Consider the following 18,135-nt stretch of genomic DNA (forward strand, 5'->3'; position numbering starts at 1 on the left):
CCTCCGGGTAGTCAAAATTGTTCTTTGCAAGTCGCACGCAAGGCTTGCCCGGAAAGGTGTGACACGGCCTAAAGACTGAAATTTGGCCATAGAGACTTCGGAGGATCTGTCAGGTGCGTGTATACTTGTTCGTTGCCAAGCGCTAAACGGCTCAGGATATTTCAGCTTTCCTATGAGAAAACTTTGTGTGTTTTTTTTTTCGAAGTCTTAGCTTTTTTCATCAGATGAACTTTGAAATCCTCTCACAGTTGTATGCTCTGTTACATTTAATGGGTGGTTTCTAAAAACATCACAAAATGCAAAAATCTGAATCCCTATCTCAACCTTATACCATCCGTTTCAGGGTAGAAGGAAGAGAAAATAGGCATTTATTGTTATGTTTTTTTTTTAAATTTGACGGCAATGTTTAAAGGCCAGGTTGAAATTTTAAGGTTTAATTGTTTGGTACAATAATAATAGTAATGATAATGATAATAATAATAACAATAATGATAATAATACAGGGTACTTATAATGTGCCAATTCCACATAACTAATGTGCTCAATGAGCAGTAGGAAAAAAATGAGTTACAAAGTACAAAAAAAAAGATTACAAAAAAACATGCACATGAAAATGAATGACATAATAACGATGAGGAAAAACGTTTTTGGTTTATAATTAAGCCTGCTTTTGTTTTGTTTTGCTTTGTCTTTTTTAAGGGGGGTGAAGGGTCATCCTTTTTTTGAGGAGGTGTGCCATCTTCATCATAGATATACATGTATTTGTAGTGCTCATCAATATGATGACTTGTTTTGCGGCTTATATTCATAGTAGTTAATGTTAAAGAGGTCTGTTTTCAGCTCGATTATTTCATGTTTAGAAACCCAGTCAGTCCATGCTCTTTATATGGCTTGTAATCGTATATTGTTAACGCGATTCAATATCCACTTGTACATATGAGTTTTTTATTGATAGCTAATTCCAAGAAACTGACTATTTTTCAATGTCATATATGTGTTTTGTAAAATGAAAACCTTCAGTGTTTGAGTTGAATTGAATGGAATAAAAAACAAAGTTACTTCTTTCCTGACAATGTATGACAGGATGGGTGCAGGACAGTCACGTGAGTCGTATGAGCTGGATTCTCTGCTGAGAGCCATTGCAAGAGGCATCTCATACGATGAAGCCATCGAGGACCTTGGCAAAGAGCTGGGCTTCAGTCTTCCAGAAATTCAGAACTTCATCAAAGCTAACAGCCGTTGCCCCTTTATAACTACCTATGGAACTCTCAGCATGCTTCGTGAATGGAGTCAGGGGATGGACCCGTCGAAATGCCGATCGGTCTTGAAAGGAGCTCTGATTAAAGCTCAGCTGGCTCGGATTGCTGAAACACATCTACGATCAGGTAGGTGATCGTAATGTTTCACCCATTGAGAAATAGAAGCTATTGAAAGTATGCACTTGTGCCATTTGGTAGTGTCTGAGAAGAGTAATTCAGAAGGCATTTGTCATCTTATTAAAATGTTATATATTTGGCTTTAGCTTGTTAGAGAACAAAATGCTACATTCAAAACTTACCATAGTATTTTATCGTGACATCTTATCACGGCTAAGTTGTATTATCATAATTACCATAACATTATTTTAATAATAGTATAATTATTATATTATAATAATGATAATGATAATAATACAAATGGTAATGATAAATAATAATGATTATTATATTTATTAATATTGTTGTTGTTATCATTATCACCATCATCATCATTATCATTGTTAAGTGGATTGATTTCGAATTTATATTGTATTTGAACTGGACGTCGTAATCATGGATTCCTAAACTTTGCATATCATTCACCATGCAGTTCTCTTTGGGGAGATTTTCAATTGTTTCTCTTTGGTTCTCACTTCCAATGAACGATCACACCTCTAGAATACGATTTTGGATTCGCTTCACTGTACCACTCAAGGAAGACAAGCCTATATCATATTGAGTTTAGCGAGAATATTTACAATATTTTTCCAGACATCTCGTTAACGACGTCAATGGAATTTTTTTTTTTTTTTGGTGTTTTGACAGGAAAATCAAGGTAGTTAAAAGAAGGACATTACGAAAAAAGAAAACTTTTACTTCATCAATCTTACCCCTTTCTGGCATACACTTAGCCTCATAAACATTCCGGACAAAAAAAAAATAACTTAGCCTCGAGGTAACCTGATATTGTACCAACGTATATGTACCGCATTTTGTTTTTGAGATTGCTGATGCACGTCTCAACCTGTAAAACTTGAAAGTAAAATCCGTTGCATATCTGCCGTATAGGCCTGAAGGGAAGTGTTTACCGGGGTTAATACCAAGATATACTCCAAGGGTCCCCAACTTATTTCGAGTCAGACAGATATTCAGATTTTAATATAACATAGCTTCAACCTTATTGGTCAGATAGTTTGTCAGTAAAGATATTTTCATGCTAATATTTTGCTGGATTTTGACAAAATTATCTTTTTCGGCTCATGATTGGCCATCCAAATAAAGGTTTTGTTTTTTCATTTTCTTTTGTTTTCTTGGGTGCCGCTGGGAAGTCTAAATAAGCACCATTGATAGCAAAGTTCTTGGGGTATAAATATGTTCGGGTTTTGTAATGAGATTGTTTAGCCTTAAGGACAGCCAATCCCTTTTGCATGCAAATTTTTGAAAAATTGGTGAGAACACTTAGGTATTGAAGAAAACACTATTTGTAAACCTCCTGTAAATTTTGTACTCAAGAGGGTATTTATTTGTTTATTCAAATTGAACGTTAAGATTTAAATATTTTTTGCGTACTACGCAAAAAATTACAAATCTAAATACTAGTCTAGTTTTACAGACCTGTGTGATGCACTTAGTTGTGCATGTAGTTCATGTAAGTGGTGTGTTGTTAGTTGCCATTGATAACAAAGTAAGAGAAGCTAGTGAATTCTTCTTTTCTGACAGCTTTAACATGCATATCTGTTGTTCGAAGTATAAGTATCATTACAACCACAGGAGGATTAATGTATGCAGCAGTGCCTACACAGTCGAATACGTTACGGTGAGCGTTTGGTGCATTATTTGAATTTTAACGGCAAACAACCTTCAAATATCACAGAAATGTTATAGATTTACAATAGTCTTGTCATTCTGGTGGAATATATCATGTTCTGTGCTATTTGGGAAGGAATGCAAAAGGGAAGGGCCATCTTTAGATTAGGTTGAAAAGAGTGTTTATATCGACTAAGAAGAACTATCATCACCTTAGATAACATTGATTTAGTTTATATATTTTAATTCTTGTGTCCTCAGAGAGAGAAGTAGCCAGCGATTCAGAGAGAAATCCGGAGAACCTTACATATGACGAAGTTCTACAATTAAAAGAAGAGCTCCGGCGGTTTTATCAGTGCACGTACAGCAGTGTGCGCATTTCTCCGTTTTATCACGAATCATCAACGAAGCTGGAAAACATATTTACAAGCCTAGCGATGTTCGCTGAAGGAGTGGCAGGTGCAAAAGAATGCGTGAACTATGACGCCTTCATAAAAAAACTGGAGAACAACTGCGATATTGGACATCTTAACAATCGTATTGCGTTATTCGGAGAAGCCGGCGTAGGCAAGACAACCTTCCTTGCTAAACTCACACTGAACTGGGCCTTGGGAAGATGCCTAGAGGATATTGATTTCCTTTTTCTATTTCCGCTTAGGGAAATCGAAGGAAATGCGTGCCTTGGTGATATCATCGAGAGAAAGATATCCGAAGACGTTGAACTTGATCGATCAAGGGTTGAAAAATACATTCTTAAGAACCAACGGAAAGTGTTGTTCCTGTTTGATGGCCTGGAGGAGTACGGAGTCGATACCAGCAACGACCCTTCAGTTGATCCTACCATTGCTGTGATCAGAGGCGAGAAGTTCAAATCCTCACCAGTTATTGTTACCGCTAGACCGTGGAAAGCTAAAGAATTACAAGGCGAAATCGAAGGGGAAAAGAAGTTCAGATTTGTAAAAATTGCAGGCTTCAAGAAAGAGAATGTGAAGACTTACATATCAAAATTCTTCTCAAACAACAGAGAGGCAAGGGATGATCTGATAAGGCTGATGATAGGCGAAGACAGTCCGGTAGCAAGCAACATTCCACTGTATCCCATTTACTGTAGCATGCTTTGTTACATTTGGCAGAAACAGGATGGAGGCGAAATATTTCAGAAACAGAAACTGGAAACATTCGCTCAACTCTTTCAGGAATTGATCCATCATCTCAAAGACCACTATGCTGGAAAGGAGGAAGACCACGGGAAGAAAGCAGAAATGATGAAGAAAGGCGAGAACGCTTTACAGCAGTTTGGCAAAGATGCGTTCTCTTGTCTTCTCAAAAATAAAGTTGTGTTTGAAGAAGAGGACCTCGAGACGAGTGAACAAGACCTGAAAACGGTCTGTGAAATTGGGGTACTCACAAAAGGGGAGCAGTTTGATTCCCGGAAAGAAGACAAGAGCAGGTTAACAGAAAGAGCAATCGAATACAGAATTCCCCATAAATTACTTCAGGAGTATCTTGCAGGTGTGCATCTGGCATCACTCTACGAGAGCAACAGGGAAGAGTTCAACCGCCTGAAGAGGATGCTGTTGAAGGAACACGAGTCGTTTAGATACCTTCTTTACTTCACTGTAGCTCAGAATAAGGAGGTCGGAAAAGCTGTCATTGGTTCCTTGGTCGACATGCTTCATGAAAGTAGTACTTGCACCCTAGATTATCTGACAGAGTTTGCTTTCCTCATTGATGTCGCGTTTGAATGCCACGAAATGGATGCTCTTGAGCCTATGATCCCTCTCCTAAACGAAATGTCGTCATTAGAGATTAAAGGTTCGGATCACACAGCTCATGGATGGATCTTTGTGTATAAGGCGTGTAGCTACTTCGTAAGTACACTGCACGGCACATTCATAATATCATCAATATTTTGCATTTGTTCTGTTTGCACTTTCCTGATGAGTTAGAAACTCAGAACAATGGGAAATCTTCATGTTATTCTAACTCTGTAATGGAATTGAAGACCTGAATTATAAGAACGACCCAAGTCCAATTTTTGGCCAAATTCAGTTTGACATTGGACATTGTATAGCTTTTGCATGGATGCATGGACTCATCTTGTATGTAAATGATAAATCCTATGTAATTACCCCCGGAAGTGCCTGAAATGAATGAGTAAAATCTTGTATGAATGTAGGAACGACCCACGTCCATGACTTGGGTCATTTTTACATTCATATCATATCGCCTCTCTCATCGCTTCTTTCATCTCATATAGCAGCCTGTCTTGTATAATGATTCAGAGAACGACCCAAGTCCATATGATTCAAAGAACGACCCAAGTCCATTACAGAAAATGTCCTTTCCACAATCAATGTAAATGTTAATTGTCATAACTATATATGTTTTAATTTGCATTTACAATGTTGCCTTCCCATCACAGTTAAATAGAATACTGTTGGACAAATAAAAAAGATGAATGTTTTTTTTTTTCTTTTTTAAGTTTACTCGAAATGACCTTCCTTATACTTAGGTCGTTCTTTTAAATTCAGATACTCAATTGTCTCTGACGAATATTGTTCATGTGTGAATGTGATTTAAACATTACCGCTTGATAAAACATTTTTGACACTGTAGACCATGCGTCTTCTTCTTGCACACTGATGTACTTTAATGATACAAACTTCTCCATTTTCAGTTCCGTGTCTAAAACACAAGAGCAGTTTCTGTAGAATTCATCTGAATTGTGTTTCAGTCAATACCCTGAGGGCTCATTTTTCCCTGTTAAAATTAAAATGTAAACTGCTGTTTCTGTCATATGTGTATGTCCGAATACTTTTCCATCATACACGAATATCAAACAATGCAGTGAGAACATCATGTAGTTTTTTTTTTTCTCTCTCTCTCTCTTTCTTTGGGTTTCCGTTAAAAGGCAGCAAGGCGATTAGATCAGCCTGAAGTCACAAACGTCCGATCTGACGCTCATGCTTCTTTTCGAGATACTGACGTACTCGCAAACCTTAAAACCTTGAAGCTACATAATGTCAGATTGGATGAAGACTTCTTCACAGCGATGGCTACCCTAGGTCCACAATCAAATGTGAGTTCATTTTTTTTTCGCTGTGACTATACTGCTTTGTTCAATGATCATACACTATCTTTAGATATCAACTTAACTATTTTCTTTCTCTTACAGACATTGCTACTATCGGTTTGATTCTGACATTATGCTTGTAACATCAAAATTTATTCAGGAAATAACAATACACCTTTTCCCGTCAAAATCGATGTTGACTTGTGTCACACTGGTGTCAAAGAACAAATTCAGCTCATAAGTGACAATGTAAATGACATATTTCTCTCACGTTTTGCCCTTATTAGTGCGAAAAAAAAAAATCATCTTCTGCAAATTATCTAATTTGCCAGGCTTGAAAATCAGCAAAGTTTTATATATGTTTATATATATCACATGTATATGAGTTTGTTAATTTATTTATATATTCATATATTCATTCAATTAAATAGCAATATATTTTTGCTATTATAGGTTTATGTATTTATTTATTGTTGCTTTTTTATTTCTTCTCTCGATTCAGTAAAGTCATTTATTTTGTTGAACGGGCTTAATGATCTATTCAACAAACATCTTTTCCCTTCCACATGTTGTATAACCGTATGCGAATTTGGAGGAAAGTTTTTCAGACAGCTGATTCTCTTCGCCAACATGTTATACACTGTACATGTACACTGTTTCGTGTGTTTTCATATAGACATACAGTGGACGTATATATCATGCACTCATTTCATAAACATTTAATCCCTTTGTTCACATGCTCATCCACATACACTCAGGTACAAATTCATATTCATGAACACAACATTCATATGCAAAGAAACCTACACAAAATCTTCAAAACGGCATTAACAATAAGAAAACGACAACTCCATATTATAAAAAAAAAAATATTTTCATTTACAAACTATTATACATTCGCAGAGGGTGTCATCAAAATAAAGCTTCCGCTTAAAGATAACGGTCTCCTTCACTTTGTTTCGATGTTGCAACTGTTCGTGCACATGATTAAAACTCAGGTGAACTATTTTCTATGATTGGTTAAAACATGACTATACACCACACACATAAACACCCACACACTCACATTACAGATGGCTTTGAATTAAAGAATATTGATTCGACTTGCATGAAAACTGGACAAAATGTGATTTGTGTACTTGCGTATTTGTGTGTAGAGAGAAGGAGATTTAATAGTTTTCCCAACTCATTATCTACCTATTAGATTTGATAAGTCAATTATTATTTTTTTCCCTCCTACTTCCTGCATAGTTGGAGTCAATACGTCTCTGTCTTTGGGAAAGTTCCAAGGCGAATGGAATCTCAGCTGCTGCATCAAATGCTTACCCCAGGAGTATCTGCGCCATGTCAAAACTTCAGATTCTGGAGCTAAGAAGTGCAGACGGACTAGCAGACGACTTCTTTCTCACCCTCGCCGCAGGGAAAGGAGCAAGGGTACTCATTTATTGTATTCCATATTTCAAAATGATATATCGCGGGATAGACCAGGGAGAAGGGTTACAAATGTGTAATTGCCCTCAAATTCGCCATTACTCTTAAAATAAAGAGTTTGTTCGCAAAAACCGATGAGTCCATATTTGCCAAATGGAGATATTTGCGATTAAAGGTGAAGAAAAATAAAGAGAATAATGAAGACAATTTTGCTTCTTTTGACCATAACTGCAAAAATGTACCTTTATATGTAGTGACCAATACATTATCTAAAAGGTACTATTTTGTACCTTATGACAGACACCGTACTTCAAAATCTTCAAAAATGGACTTATCGGTTTTTGCGAACAAACTCTTCAAATACACATGCTTAATTTGCAAAAAGAGATCAAGTTCTCCCCGTTCAATTATGATTCTCTCATCTGATTGTAACTGATATATCCTCTGTGGTGTGAAAAAAAAAAATCACAGAGTTTTAATCTGTTTGCCCATTTTTTTTTTCATATTCTGAAACAATATCAGTAAAAAAAAAATGGATTTTAGTACACTCCCTATACTTGTCTAAGGAACACGGGCAAATATCTGCACATCTGCAAATAAAGCACACACTCTGGAAAACTTTGAACTGAGAGAAGAGGCTCTGAACTACAGGGTCTACAACAATGAAGGTATTATCAGATTAAGCTGAAATTGAGAATGCTCTATTAACACATTCGTTCATGATAAATGTCAACTTCCAAAGCAGTAGCATCATTCTTCCAAAAGTTATTAGAGTTAAAAATGAAGAATGTGTAAAGGATTTAAAAAAAAAATGAAAAGGGGTTTCAAAGAAAATCTGATCACACTAATCTACCAAAACATATGTTGAGTGTAGAAAATACTGTTGAAAATCCGCTTTCCCGAACGATTTTTAATCCCAAACTCAAGAATGTAGAACAAGAATAGCTCTTTCAGAAAATATGGAAAATTCAAAATTGACTAGGTTCACCCATTCCACTTTTCTTGAATCCTCACATAAAATCAAGGAGTGTGACTTTTTGCTTGTTTTTTGATTCATGGTCATATATATATATATATACATATATATATATATACATATGTATAGTATCAAAACAGTACATTATCATTAGCAGAATTATTGCAACTTGTCACTTTTGAGGTGTCCCAATACTCACCTATTTTACATATTTCAGGAACACCCAGTCAAGGCGAGGAAGGTTTTATTTTAAAGATGATTTATCAGGTTTTCGTGTGGTACCATATTTTATGGCAGTATAAGAGAAATATGATTTACCGGTCAAATGATCAAACTTCAATCGCAAACCTTACTTATATTATTATATTGAGTTTTAACACAGACAGCGCTACAATTTATTTTCCGATCACTAGATTCAGCGGTTGGAATTGCGCGGAACGTCACTGTCAGCAAGTATTCTTCGATCCATATCACGTCTACCTTGTCTGAATTCCTTTGCTGTGAGACGTGTTAAGTATACGGTAAGCTGAGGGAAATGTAAAAAAAAAAAAATGGGTTGAGGTGTGAGTTTTCTTTAAGTTGTAGAGAGAGACAATTTTTTTTTTAAAGTTACGCTTCAACCTTCCCCCTCTCTGGTTAATAATATCTTCCTTTCAAAATTGGGAATCTTTCGGCACCATGCGACTGTGTATAATGAGAAATCGGACGAAAAAATGACTTTAGCTACCTGTATTTTGTAAGACGCTAATGTATTTTTGTGGTTCATTATGTAATTTATTATTTCCATGTAGACTACATAAAGGTTTAGAAATATCTTTTAGGGAGTGGGGTGACAGACCCAGTTTAAAGTCCGTCTAGCGCGAGGACGGTTTACGTTTCTTTGGAAACCAGTGGGCGGGCGTGTCTCCTCGAGAGAGGCGGCAGTTTCTTGTACGCTCATACATGTATATGCATTAGTCTAAATTGTGCTTATAATGGTAAGCAATTGTGTTTAACCTAACTATAATCCAGACAGGGTCATACGGGTTTGACTCACGGTGTGTTTTACTTCCTCGACTATTACGCATAGGTATTGAGTTTAATGTAGGGTTTCGTTTGCAGGAATCCACCTCAACAGCATTTACGTGATTGCATTCAAAAGAAGGCTGGCGGTCTGTCTATATTTGTGATCGTGCTCCTCAAAACGAACATAAAGTCGCACACACTGATTTTGCGTGAGGACTGAAAATAAGTGAAATGGGTCAACCTAGCCGAACTTGACTTTTTCATATTTTCTGAAAGAGCGGGTCTTCTTTTACGTTATGCTAAAATTTGGTATCATAAAAGGGGCAGGAAAGTGTGTTTTTTCAGCAGTTTATCTCGAACATTTTTGGTAGAATAGTGTGATTAGGTGTGTCTTTAGAATCCCTTTTTCATTTCTGAAAAACCTTGTCCACACTCTTCACTTTCAACTCTAATAACTTTTGATAGGATAGTGCTACTGCTTTGAAAGTTGGAATCAATTATGGACAGAATGTGTTAATGAGACATGCCTAATTTCAGTTTAATCTGATAATCCCTTCATTGTGGTTACTCTGGTGGTTTACTTCCTGTTTTTTCTCCCATTCATCACACAGCCAGCACGGTTTGGTCAAGATTAAGCGCTTGAATAGACACTGTACTTCAGAGCCTCTTTTCTCAGTACACACTTTTCCTGAGTTTGTGTTTTCTTTCCAATATTTAGATAGGTTAGGAGAGTCCATTTGATTTGAGTCATACATCATTTTAACGCTTAAAGTCTGCTCTTTCAGAATATGGTCTTAACTAAAAATTCATGTCTAGCGATTTTTTGTTTGTTCTGAGGTGCAGGGTCACATTTAAGGACATGTCGGACCTAAACTGAACAAAAAGAAAACAGAAAAGAAAAGCAGAGCCATTCACAGAACTTGTGTGTATAATACTAAAGGATATTTTAGCAGAAAATGAAATAAAAATAGGCTAAACAAGGCAAGAAATTTTTCGAGAAGTAAGAACAACAAATTGAAATCACAGTACACCCTGCAAACTAAACGTACAATAGCCAAGTGATATCAACCCAATTGTATTGATCTGAATGCTGGCGAAGAACAGATTTCGATTGATATTCAAATTGAAATTCCGTTGTCAATTTTGAACTTTCCAATTTGAAATTTGAAATTAAATTCCTAATATCAAATTTGTTTAATACTGAAATTTGATTGCATTACATCACATAATATGTCTGCGAACAATCCTGCGCATCTTCTGGCCCGACAGGATTTCCATCGACAACCTCTTCCTGCGCCATAGCACTGATAACTTGGAGGCGATTATCACCAGGAAGAGGTGGAAAGGGGTTGGACATTTCTTTCTACCGGTATTTAAAGGGATAGTAAAGTATTGGTGGAGATGAAAATTGGGCTTTTAACTTTTTGCGAGATACCAAGAAAACACTTATGATATAGTACAGAGCATACCATTTTAAGAGGAATTCAAAGTTTATTTGATGAAAATCGGGTTTGGAATGACTGAAACATCCAAAAACAAAGTAAAACAAAGCGATCATAATAACGTGTGGGTCCCACACTTTATTAGAATCGCTCTTTTTTTGATATCTCAGCCATTTCAAAACCAATTTTCATCAAATGAACGTTGAATTCCTCATAGAATTACATGCTCTTTCATATTTCATAAGAGATTTCTCATTATCTCACCAAAAAATGTTAGAAACCTGAAATTAGGTCCCAACCAAAACTGTACAATCCCTTTAATGACGATTCTTTAGATGCATTCATTTCCTTTTAATAATTCTGATCTAAGAAACATATTTCTTTTTCATACATTAATTTGGTCTTTAGCCATCCACTACACCTGAGGGAAGCAACGAGGACGAAGCTGAAAATGAGGTTTGTTTAAAAAGATAATTCGTACGTATTGTTTTAAATCTAATTCAACTTTCTACATTTGAATGCTTTTTTTTCATGAGTCGTATCAAAATTGCAGTAAATTAGATGTGTTTACAAGTGACAAGATACATGTAGATGACTAAATTAATGCTCTCATAAATATAAAATTAATTCACAGGTGAGAGGGCATTAGTGGAGTTGCAGCGTACTCGAGGATATTTAAAATGGTGTAACATGCACAAGGTGCAGGAGAGTGCATGTTGAACTAACTTCCCGAGTTCTGTACATAATTTGTATTATGAACTGGTTTTATGAAATATAATGTAGTTCATGTATATTGTAATTATACCTTGAGGTGTACACAAGAAGAGATAATTACTAGTTGCCGTAGCCTTGAGGTGTACACAAGAAGAAATAATTACTCGTTGCCGTAGCCGGCTTTTTTGTTGTATTTTACTTAAATCATATGCGATCCTTCATTCGCATATGTCAATGAATTAATATATTACGGATTGTGAGGCCCTGCATGACATTATGATTATTTCCCCCCATGAATGGACATCACTTGTAACCAATGAATTCATACATTAAAATGCGTTATTGTTTCAATCTACTTCAAGTGACTCTTAACACGACATAAGACGTGTACTGTAGGCCTAACGGTAAGTGTGAACATTCTCATCTTTTTGTTAATCTCTCCACAGAGTGGTTTCGCTGGGAATCCCATTACCCACCTTGACGTAGGCTTGCGATCCCTCCCTCTTCTCTGGCAGCTAAATGTTGCCTCCCTGTGTCCCAATGTGGAGAAAGTCTCTGTTTACATAGCGCATGACGACTATTCTTTTGACCTGAATGAGGCGTGGCCACTCTATTCTCACGATGTGGAGCTCCACCTATATGGTTGCGCTTGGTTCCGATTGTTCGAAGTATTATTTGCAGCACGTACAGTAACCAGACTGTCTGTAACAGATATGATGTTGACCAATGATGGAGCCATGACGCTGATCAAATGTGCAGATTCTTATCCTCATCTAAAGAACGTGTCGTGAGTTCACATAAAACCTTGCACTTTAATGTTTTTTGTCGATCTTTACAAACGTGATGCTCAGCACACTCTTTCAATTTAACCAAACTGACATGAAAGGGTGTCGGTATTAAAGTATAAAAGTCTATGTCACCTTTCCTTTTTCATGAATTGAAAATACATTCGAATTGACACTTGATTTGGTTAGAATCCAGTACGCCATGACTCAAGGAGAAAGCTGCCGGAGCGGAAGTAAAGGAAAAATATTTATTCTAGACAATAATATGTTATTTCTTTAATGTAAGAAAATTACAGAGCAAACATAATTGGTGTGAAAACAATCCATTGCACTTCTTTCAGCCAATCAATCAGATAATCACTGTAAAGGACTTTACATTCTTCCCAGTGGAGAAGCTACCGTTAATGCCAGAAACACTGTTGAAAATATTTTAGCTGAATTGCAAAGGGATTGTTAAGTAATATGGTATGTTGTGTAGGGCCAGCAAGCATTTAAAACAGAGTGAGGGGTTACTATCCAGCTACACAATGATTGTTTGTTCGTTCATCACTGCCAAGGTTCATGTAGATATATATATATTTTTTGTAACTTAGTGGCAAAGTTTTCTCCATGGACAATTTTTCAGTGTTTTGAGAACAGCCATGATAAAATAAAACAAAACAAAACAAAAATGAAATCATGAGCAAGCGTATCTTTATCTTCATTATAACTCAGGCTAATCAGGTGTGACACCACAGAGGATTTGGATCCATTCTGTGAAAAGATCAACGCGGAAGGGAGACTGCAAGTTACTGTTGAGCATGGCGAACGAAGTATGTACACCTTTCCCATGCATATGTGACCGTGCACGTCAAAACGAATATAAAGTCGTCCGCACTGATTTTGCGTGAGGACTGAAAATAAGTGAAATGGGTCAACCTAGCCAAACTTGAATTTTTCATATTTTCTGAAAGAGCGGGTCTTCTTTCACATTATGCTAAAATTTGGTATCATAAAACGGGCAGGAAAGTGTGTGTTTTTTTTATCAGTTTATCTCGAACATTTTTGGTAGAATAGTGTGTTTAGGTGTGTCTTTAGAATCCCTTTTTCATTTCTGAAAAACCTTGTCCATACTCTTCACTTTCAATTAATAACTTTTGAAAGGATAGTGCTACTGCTTTGAAAGTTGGCATCAATTATGGATAAAATGTGTTAATGAGGCATGCTCAATTTCAGTTTAGTCTAATAATCCCTTCATTGTTGTTACTCTGGAGGTTTACTTCCTGTTTTTTGTCCCATTCATCGCACAGCCAGCACGGTTTGGTAAAGATTAAGCGCTTGAATAGACACTGTACTTCAGAGCCTCTTTTCTCAGTTCACACTTTTCCTGAGTTTGTGCTTTCTTTTAATATTTGGATAGATTAGGAGAGTCCATTTAATTTGAGTTATACATTATTTTAAAGCTTAAAGTCTGATCTTTCAGAATATGGTCTTAACTAAAAATTCATGTCTGGCGACTTTTTGTTTGTTTTGAGGTGCAGGGTCACATATGGTCATGCATGTACATATGTGTTTGTGTTTAGAAGAATATACGTGTGCGCATGTGTGACTGTTCGTTCGTACGTATTACATATCTCCTGAGAACAAAATGTCTAATACCTGTTTGATCCCATCCCATACGGTCTGGTACTCCATTTTGTCACACATCCACTTGGTCCTTCACCACATTTAGTGTACCAGATATACCAGATATTTAATGTTCAAAAATTCTTGTCGTCTAACTATAATTGTTGTGTGTAATACGAACCTGGGCTCTGCTCACTTTAGGTAATATTAATGGTCAATTCTAACTTTCTAATCATCGTTTTTGTAAAGCTTCATTTCATCCCTTAACCAGTCAGGCTATTTTCAATTAGTCTGACGATCTGGTCTAATCTAAGTATAATGCACACTACTTGGCCTCGTAGAAGTCGTAACATTGGTACTACAGATTGTACCAGGTTCGGACATTATGGTATGTGAAAGACTAAGATTGTCGCATTTGACGGTAATAATACAGTACTCCGGAGGTTAGTCCGAACCATTGATACACTGCATAGAATATTATTTACTTATTTATCATTACAGTTTTCATAATGCACCATTATGGGAACAGTTTTAAATACTGCAATGCAAAAGAGATCGACACGCTCTTTGCCTATTTGAAAAGTTCTGCATTCTGGAAATAAAGCGACGGTCACTTTCGCTTGTGTGCAAAATATGTAAGCATGAAAACGTATCTTACACCCACGAATGCTTTGTCTGATATCCACTTTGCCGTGACTATGATTCACAAAACCAACAATGTGTCGCCAGAATTTTTTTTCTAGATAAGGGCAGATTTTTAAGGAAAAAAACTGCATTTTCAAAATGTTGTACACTTTTCTTTTTTTTTTCTCACATTTAAAGACTTCTTGAAAGCTAATGCTCGAAACAAAGTATCGCAAGACAGACCTAACCCCAAATATACATGTGGATTGAGTGAATGCACCGATATTAGTACAACACATCAGTGAGGGTTTGAGGAAAATCGGACAATCTGTTGAAAAGATGATTTTTTTGAAATATGCTGACAAGACAACTGGATTAGAAGACTACTACAGATTATGACATAAGATAATTGTAATACGATATCATAAAGAAAGTATTAAGAACATTCCACAAAATATCATTAGTTGCTACTGACTTATATGTCCAGTGTGATATTATTCACCTTGCGTTATGAAAGAGTCTAGTGCTCTAAAAATGTGAAAAAAAAAATCCTTCAGATTTTCAATATATGGTAGTCCATATGTGATGTCATGGTCCGTAGTAGTCTTCTGATCCAGCAGTCTCGTCAACAAAACTTCAAAAAATCATAACTTTTGAACGGATTGCCAGATTTTCCTTAAACTTTCATTGATGCGTTCGATTGATCGCTCCAATCACTCCATTAACATGTATTTTCTGGCTAATTCCCCTATAAGTTGATTGCAGAAATGTCAAAGTGCATCCTACATTTGGAAGAGATTCTTTATTCTAAACACTTCAAAAATGTGCCCTAAAACCAAATCGTTTTCGAATTAAAAAAATTGATTGCGCAAAACGGCATTGCGTTTTTAAAAATTTAATTAATTCCCCTTTCTGTTAAATTGAATGATGGGTACACACGAAAGGAAATGCATGGTTTAGCTTATGATTGAAAATGACAACTTTTTGAAGTGGATTGCCAAGAGTTTGATATTGACCGAAAAATCTTATATTGTCATTATTGTCATTGTTACTTTTGTTTTACAAAACAGAAAGGTTTGAGGACTGGTGATTAAACTCAAAGACAACTACCTCAGCGGAATGTTTCCTCCATCGAGACTGCACGGGGTAGATACCCGTTGCGAGTCTTGTCATTTGTCAACTGTGTTTTATATTTTGATTGAATCAGAAGATGTCAAGGTATTCCATGAATAATTTATTGTATCATCACTGTATTTCTATTCGTTTCACTTATTTTCTATATTTATGTATTTATTTATTCAGTCATTTCATTCATTTATTTGTTTATTTGCAGTCACTTTCGTGCGTTTGTCGTTGAATTTGATAGTGTGGTCATTTAATATCCGGCCAAGAAATCACGCCATGCAGATTCATCTTCATTTCTGGATCACTCATTTCGCACTAGTATTTGGTCAAACATTTAAGTAATAACACGATTCAAATTACATGCCCGTTGATAGCAAATGAATAAGTCGGAGGTGAGGTAACGTCCTTTCAGGGATAATCAAATGCTTTCATATAGGGGCCTAATTAATGATCAAATTCGGGGTGATCCTTTGAGATTGGAGTATTTCGTCTCAAATAAGCATTTTAGCAGCCAAGGATTGTCGATCTGGCAGATTAAGAAATAGCTGAGAGGGTCATGGAAGAATGGAGAGCACACGAATTTTGACGACTCATAACAAGTCGGAAAGGCATAAACATACCACGACCTATCTTACCAGATACCTACACCGCCAGGAAATAATGGATAAATTCCCTCGGATGAATTCTTGTTATAGCAATGGCAAAAGTCATTAATCTACATAGTGTGCATGGTACCATTTTCCTTATTTTAGAAGGGGAAATGAGGAAATAAAGAAATAGCGTCAATACTTTCCCAATATGATCAATAATGGAAAGAAAGTTAACACGCACACAAACATCGTGCACGCTATTCATATTAAAGAAAGTGGACGTCTCTTGTGATACATTGATAGTGAAAAGGAAAATGCTGAAATGCCATTTTAGGAAGTCTGTAACAATAATTAATGCAAGTGCCTTTACGAAGAAGTGATGAAAGGTATGGAAAGACAAAGTATGAACACGTTTGTTCATGATTTTGAGATTTTGAGAAATAATCATTGTACCATTGTCAGTTGCAACTATTAGTCGCAGATTATAATCATCATTAGGCAGTTATATCTGCAACAATCTTCAGAAATGGGAAGGGCAGAATCATCCTGAATAAAAAGAAGGAGAAGAAGAAGAAGACACAGAGGATGTGTCATGGAAAATATTCATTGCATGCTATATGAGCGATTTCATTTCATTCATTTCCTATGAAAATTGTATTCACATTCTGCTATGATTGTAACTATCACAAAGAATGTTTAGAAAACGTTTCGTGTCATCGTAATTTCTTTACGTAAAATACAAGTCATTAGTCATCTTTAAAGTTAATTGTGAAATACAATAGGCAGCTTCCATTGTAACGTCATTCGTGTTCACAGTGTGTAAACGTGTTTGTTAAACATTGTATTCTATTTTTCATGCGACATAACTATGTTTATTGAATGTCACAAAGTAGAAGACTGATTTTTTTTTGTATTATCCCAACCTGCATGTGTTGCGCAGAGATTTATTTTTTCGTACTTGTATAGTGTATCTGAATGGCTAAATAGGTTAATATCTTATCTGATAATATAGATGTGATTTATAGAATCAATATGGCTTCAATGTAAAAAAAAGTAATGAAACACAACTGACTTTGTTGCAAATTCAAATTCGATCAAACTAATTTTGTTGTGAGGTGTATATGTAACCCTGTATTTCACCTCGATGCTAAATTGATTGCTATTGTATTCTGGGTGTTTTATGGAAACACATTTTCGTTTTACACGTTCACTGGAGATAATTGATTTTAATGGTTGAGTAAGAACAATCATTTTCTACTACTTCACAGATACAGTGCATAGTGTTACTAAGTAACACATTAGGCCAAAATTCAGAAGTCTTTTCTTGTTTGCTATTGGGGTTCGGAACAATCTTGTGTAATTATTTGAAAGTGTCTGAATATTTGCTTGTGCGTGTGTATGTTTTTGCGGTGCTTGTTTCACAGTCCCTCTCATGATTCCTTTTTTTATTTGTGCAGATATGAAATATCGTTATTTCAAACATTTCTTTTAAACATCTATTACATCAAGTGCTTCATTATCCGCAAAATATCCAACAATGTATATCTTAAAGTTAAGTGGATGTCGCGAATTAGATTTGTGAACTGTGAGGTACAGGTTCGTTCAAAATCCTTTAAAATGTGAACATAATTATTATACTGTATTTGTCCAATGTAATTCACATTATTTTACCTAACAAGAAGATGCTGTGGCTAGGGTAACGTTATTAGCATGTTCAC

At 35.8% G+C, this 18,135-nt stretch overlaps 2 protein-coding genes across 2 annotated transcripts in view; one reads left to right on the plus strand and one right to left on the minus strand.

Annotated features, from left to right (window-relative positions):
- The window catches only part of LOC140226684 (uncharacterized), a 493,686-nt gene that overhangs the window by 273,639 nt on the left and 201,912 nt on the right, over positions 1 to 18,135 (minus strand). The gene's annotated exons all lie outside the window — the stretch shown is intronic.
- On the plus strand, positions 1,085 to 13,314 carry LOC140226618 (uncharacterized). The gene is made up of 7 exons (XM_072307068.1): positions 1,085 to 1,385; positions 3,318 to 4,915; positions 5,959 to 6,126; positions 7,372 to 7,554; positions 11,383 to 11,430; positions 12,135 to 12,475; positions 13,188 to 13,314. The coding sequence occupies exons 1-7, from the start codon at positions 1,085 to 1,087 to the stop codon at positions 13,312 to 13,314; spliced, it is 2,766 nt and encodes a 921-aa protein (XP_072163169.1).

Source organism: Diadema setosum, chromosome 3 (genome assembly GCF_964275005.1).
Source record: "Diadema setosum chromosome 3, eeDiaSeto1, whole genome shotgun sequence".
Taxonomy (NCBI): domain Eukaryota; kingdom Metazoa; phylum Echinodermata; class Echinoidea; order Diadematoida; family Diadematidae; genus Diadema; species Diadema setosum.

Bases quoted from the DNA above. Each gene is read 5' to 3' on its own strand.
- LOC140226618 (XM_072307068.1), top strand. From the start codon at position 1,085: ATGGGTGCAGGACAGTCACGTGAGTCGTATGAGCTGGATTCTCTGCTG. The intron at 1,386-3,317 runs GTAGGTGATCGT...AGAGAGAAGTAG, and splicing joins TGAAACACATCTACGATCAG to CCAGCGATTCAGAGAGAAAT. The intron at 6,127-7,371 runs GTGAGTTCATTT...CTTCCTGCATAG, and splicing joins CCCTAGGTCCACAATCAAAT to TTGGAGTCAATACGTCTCTG.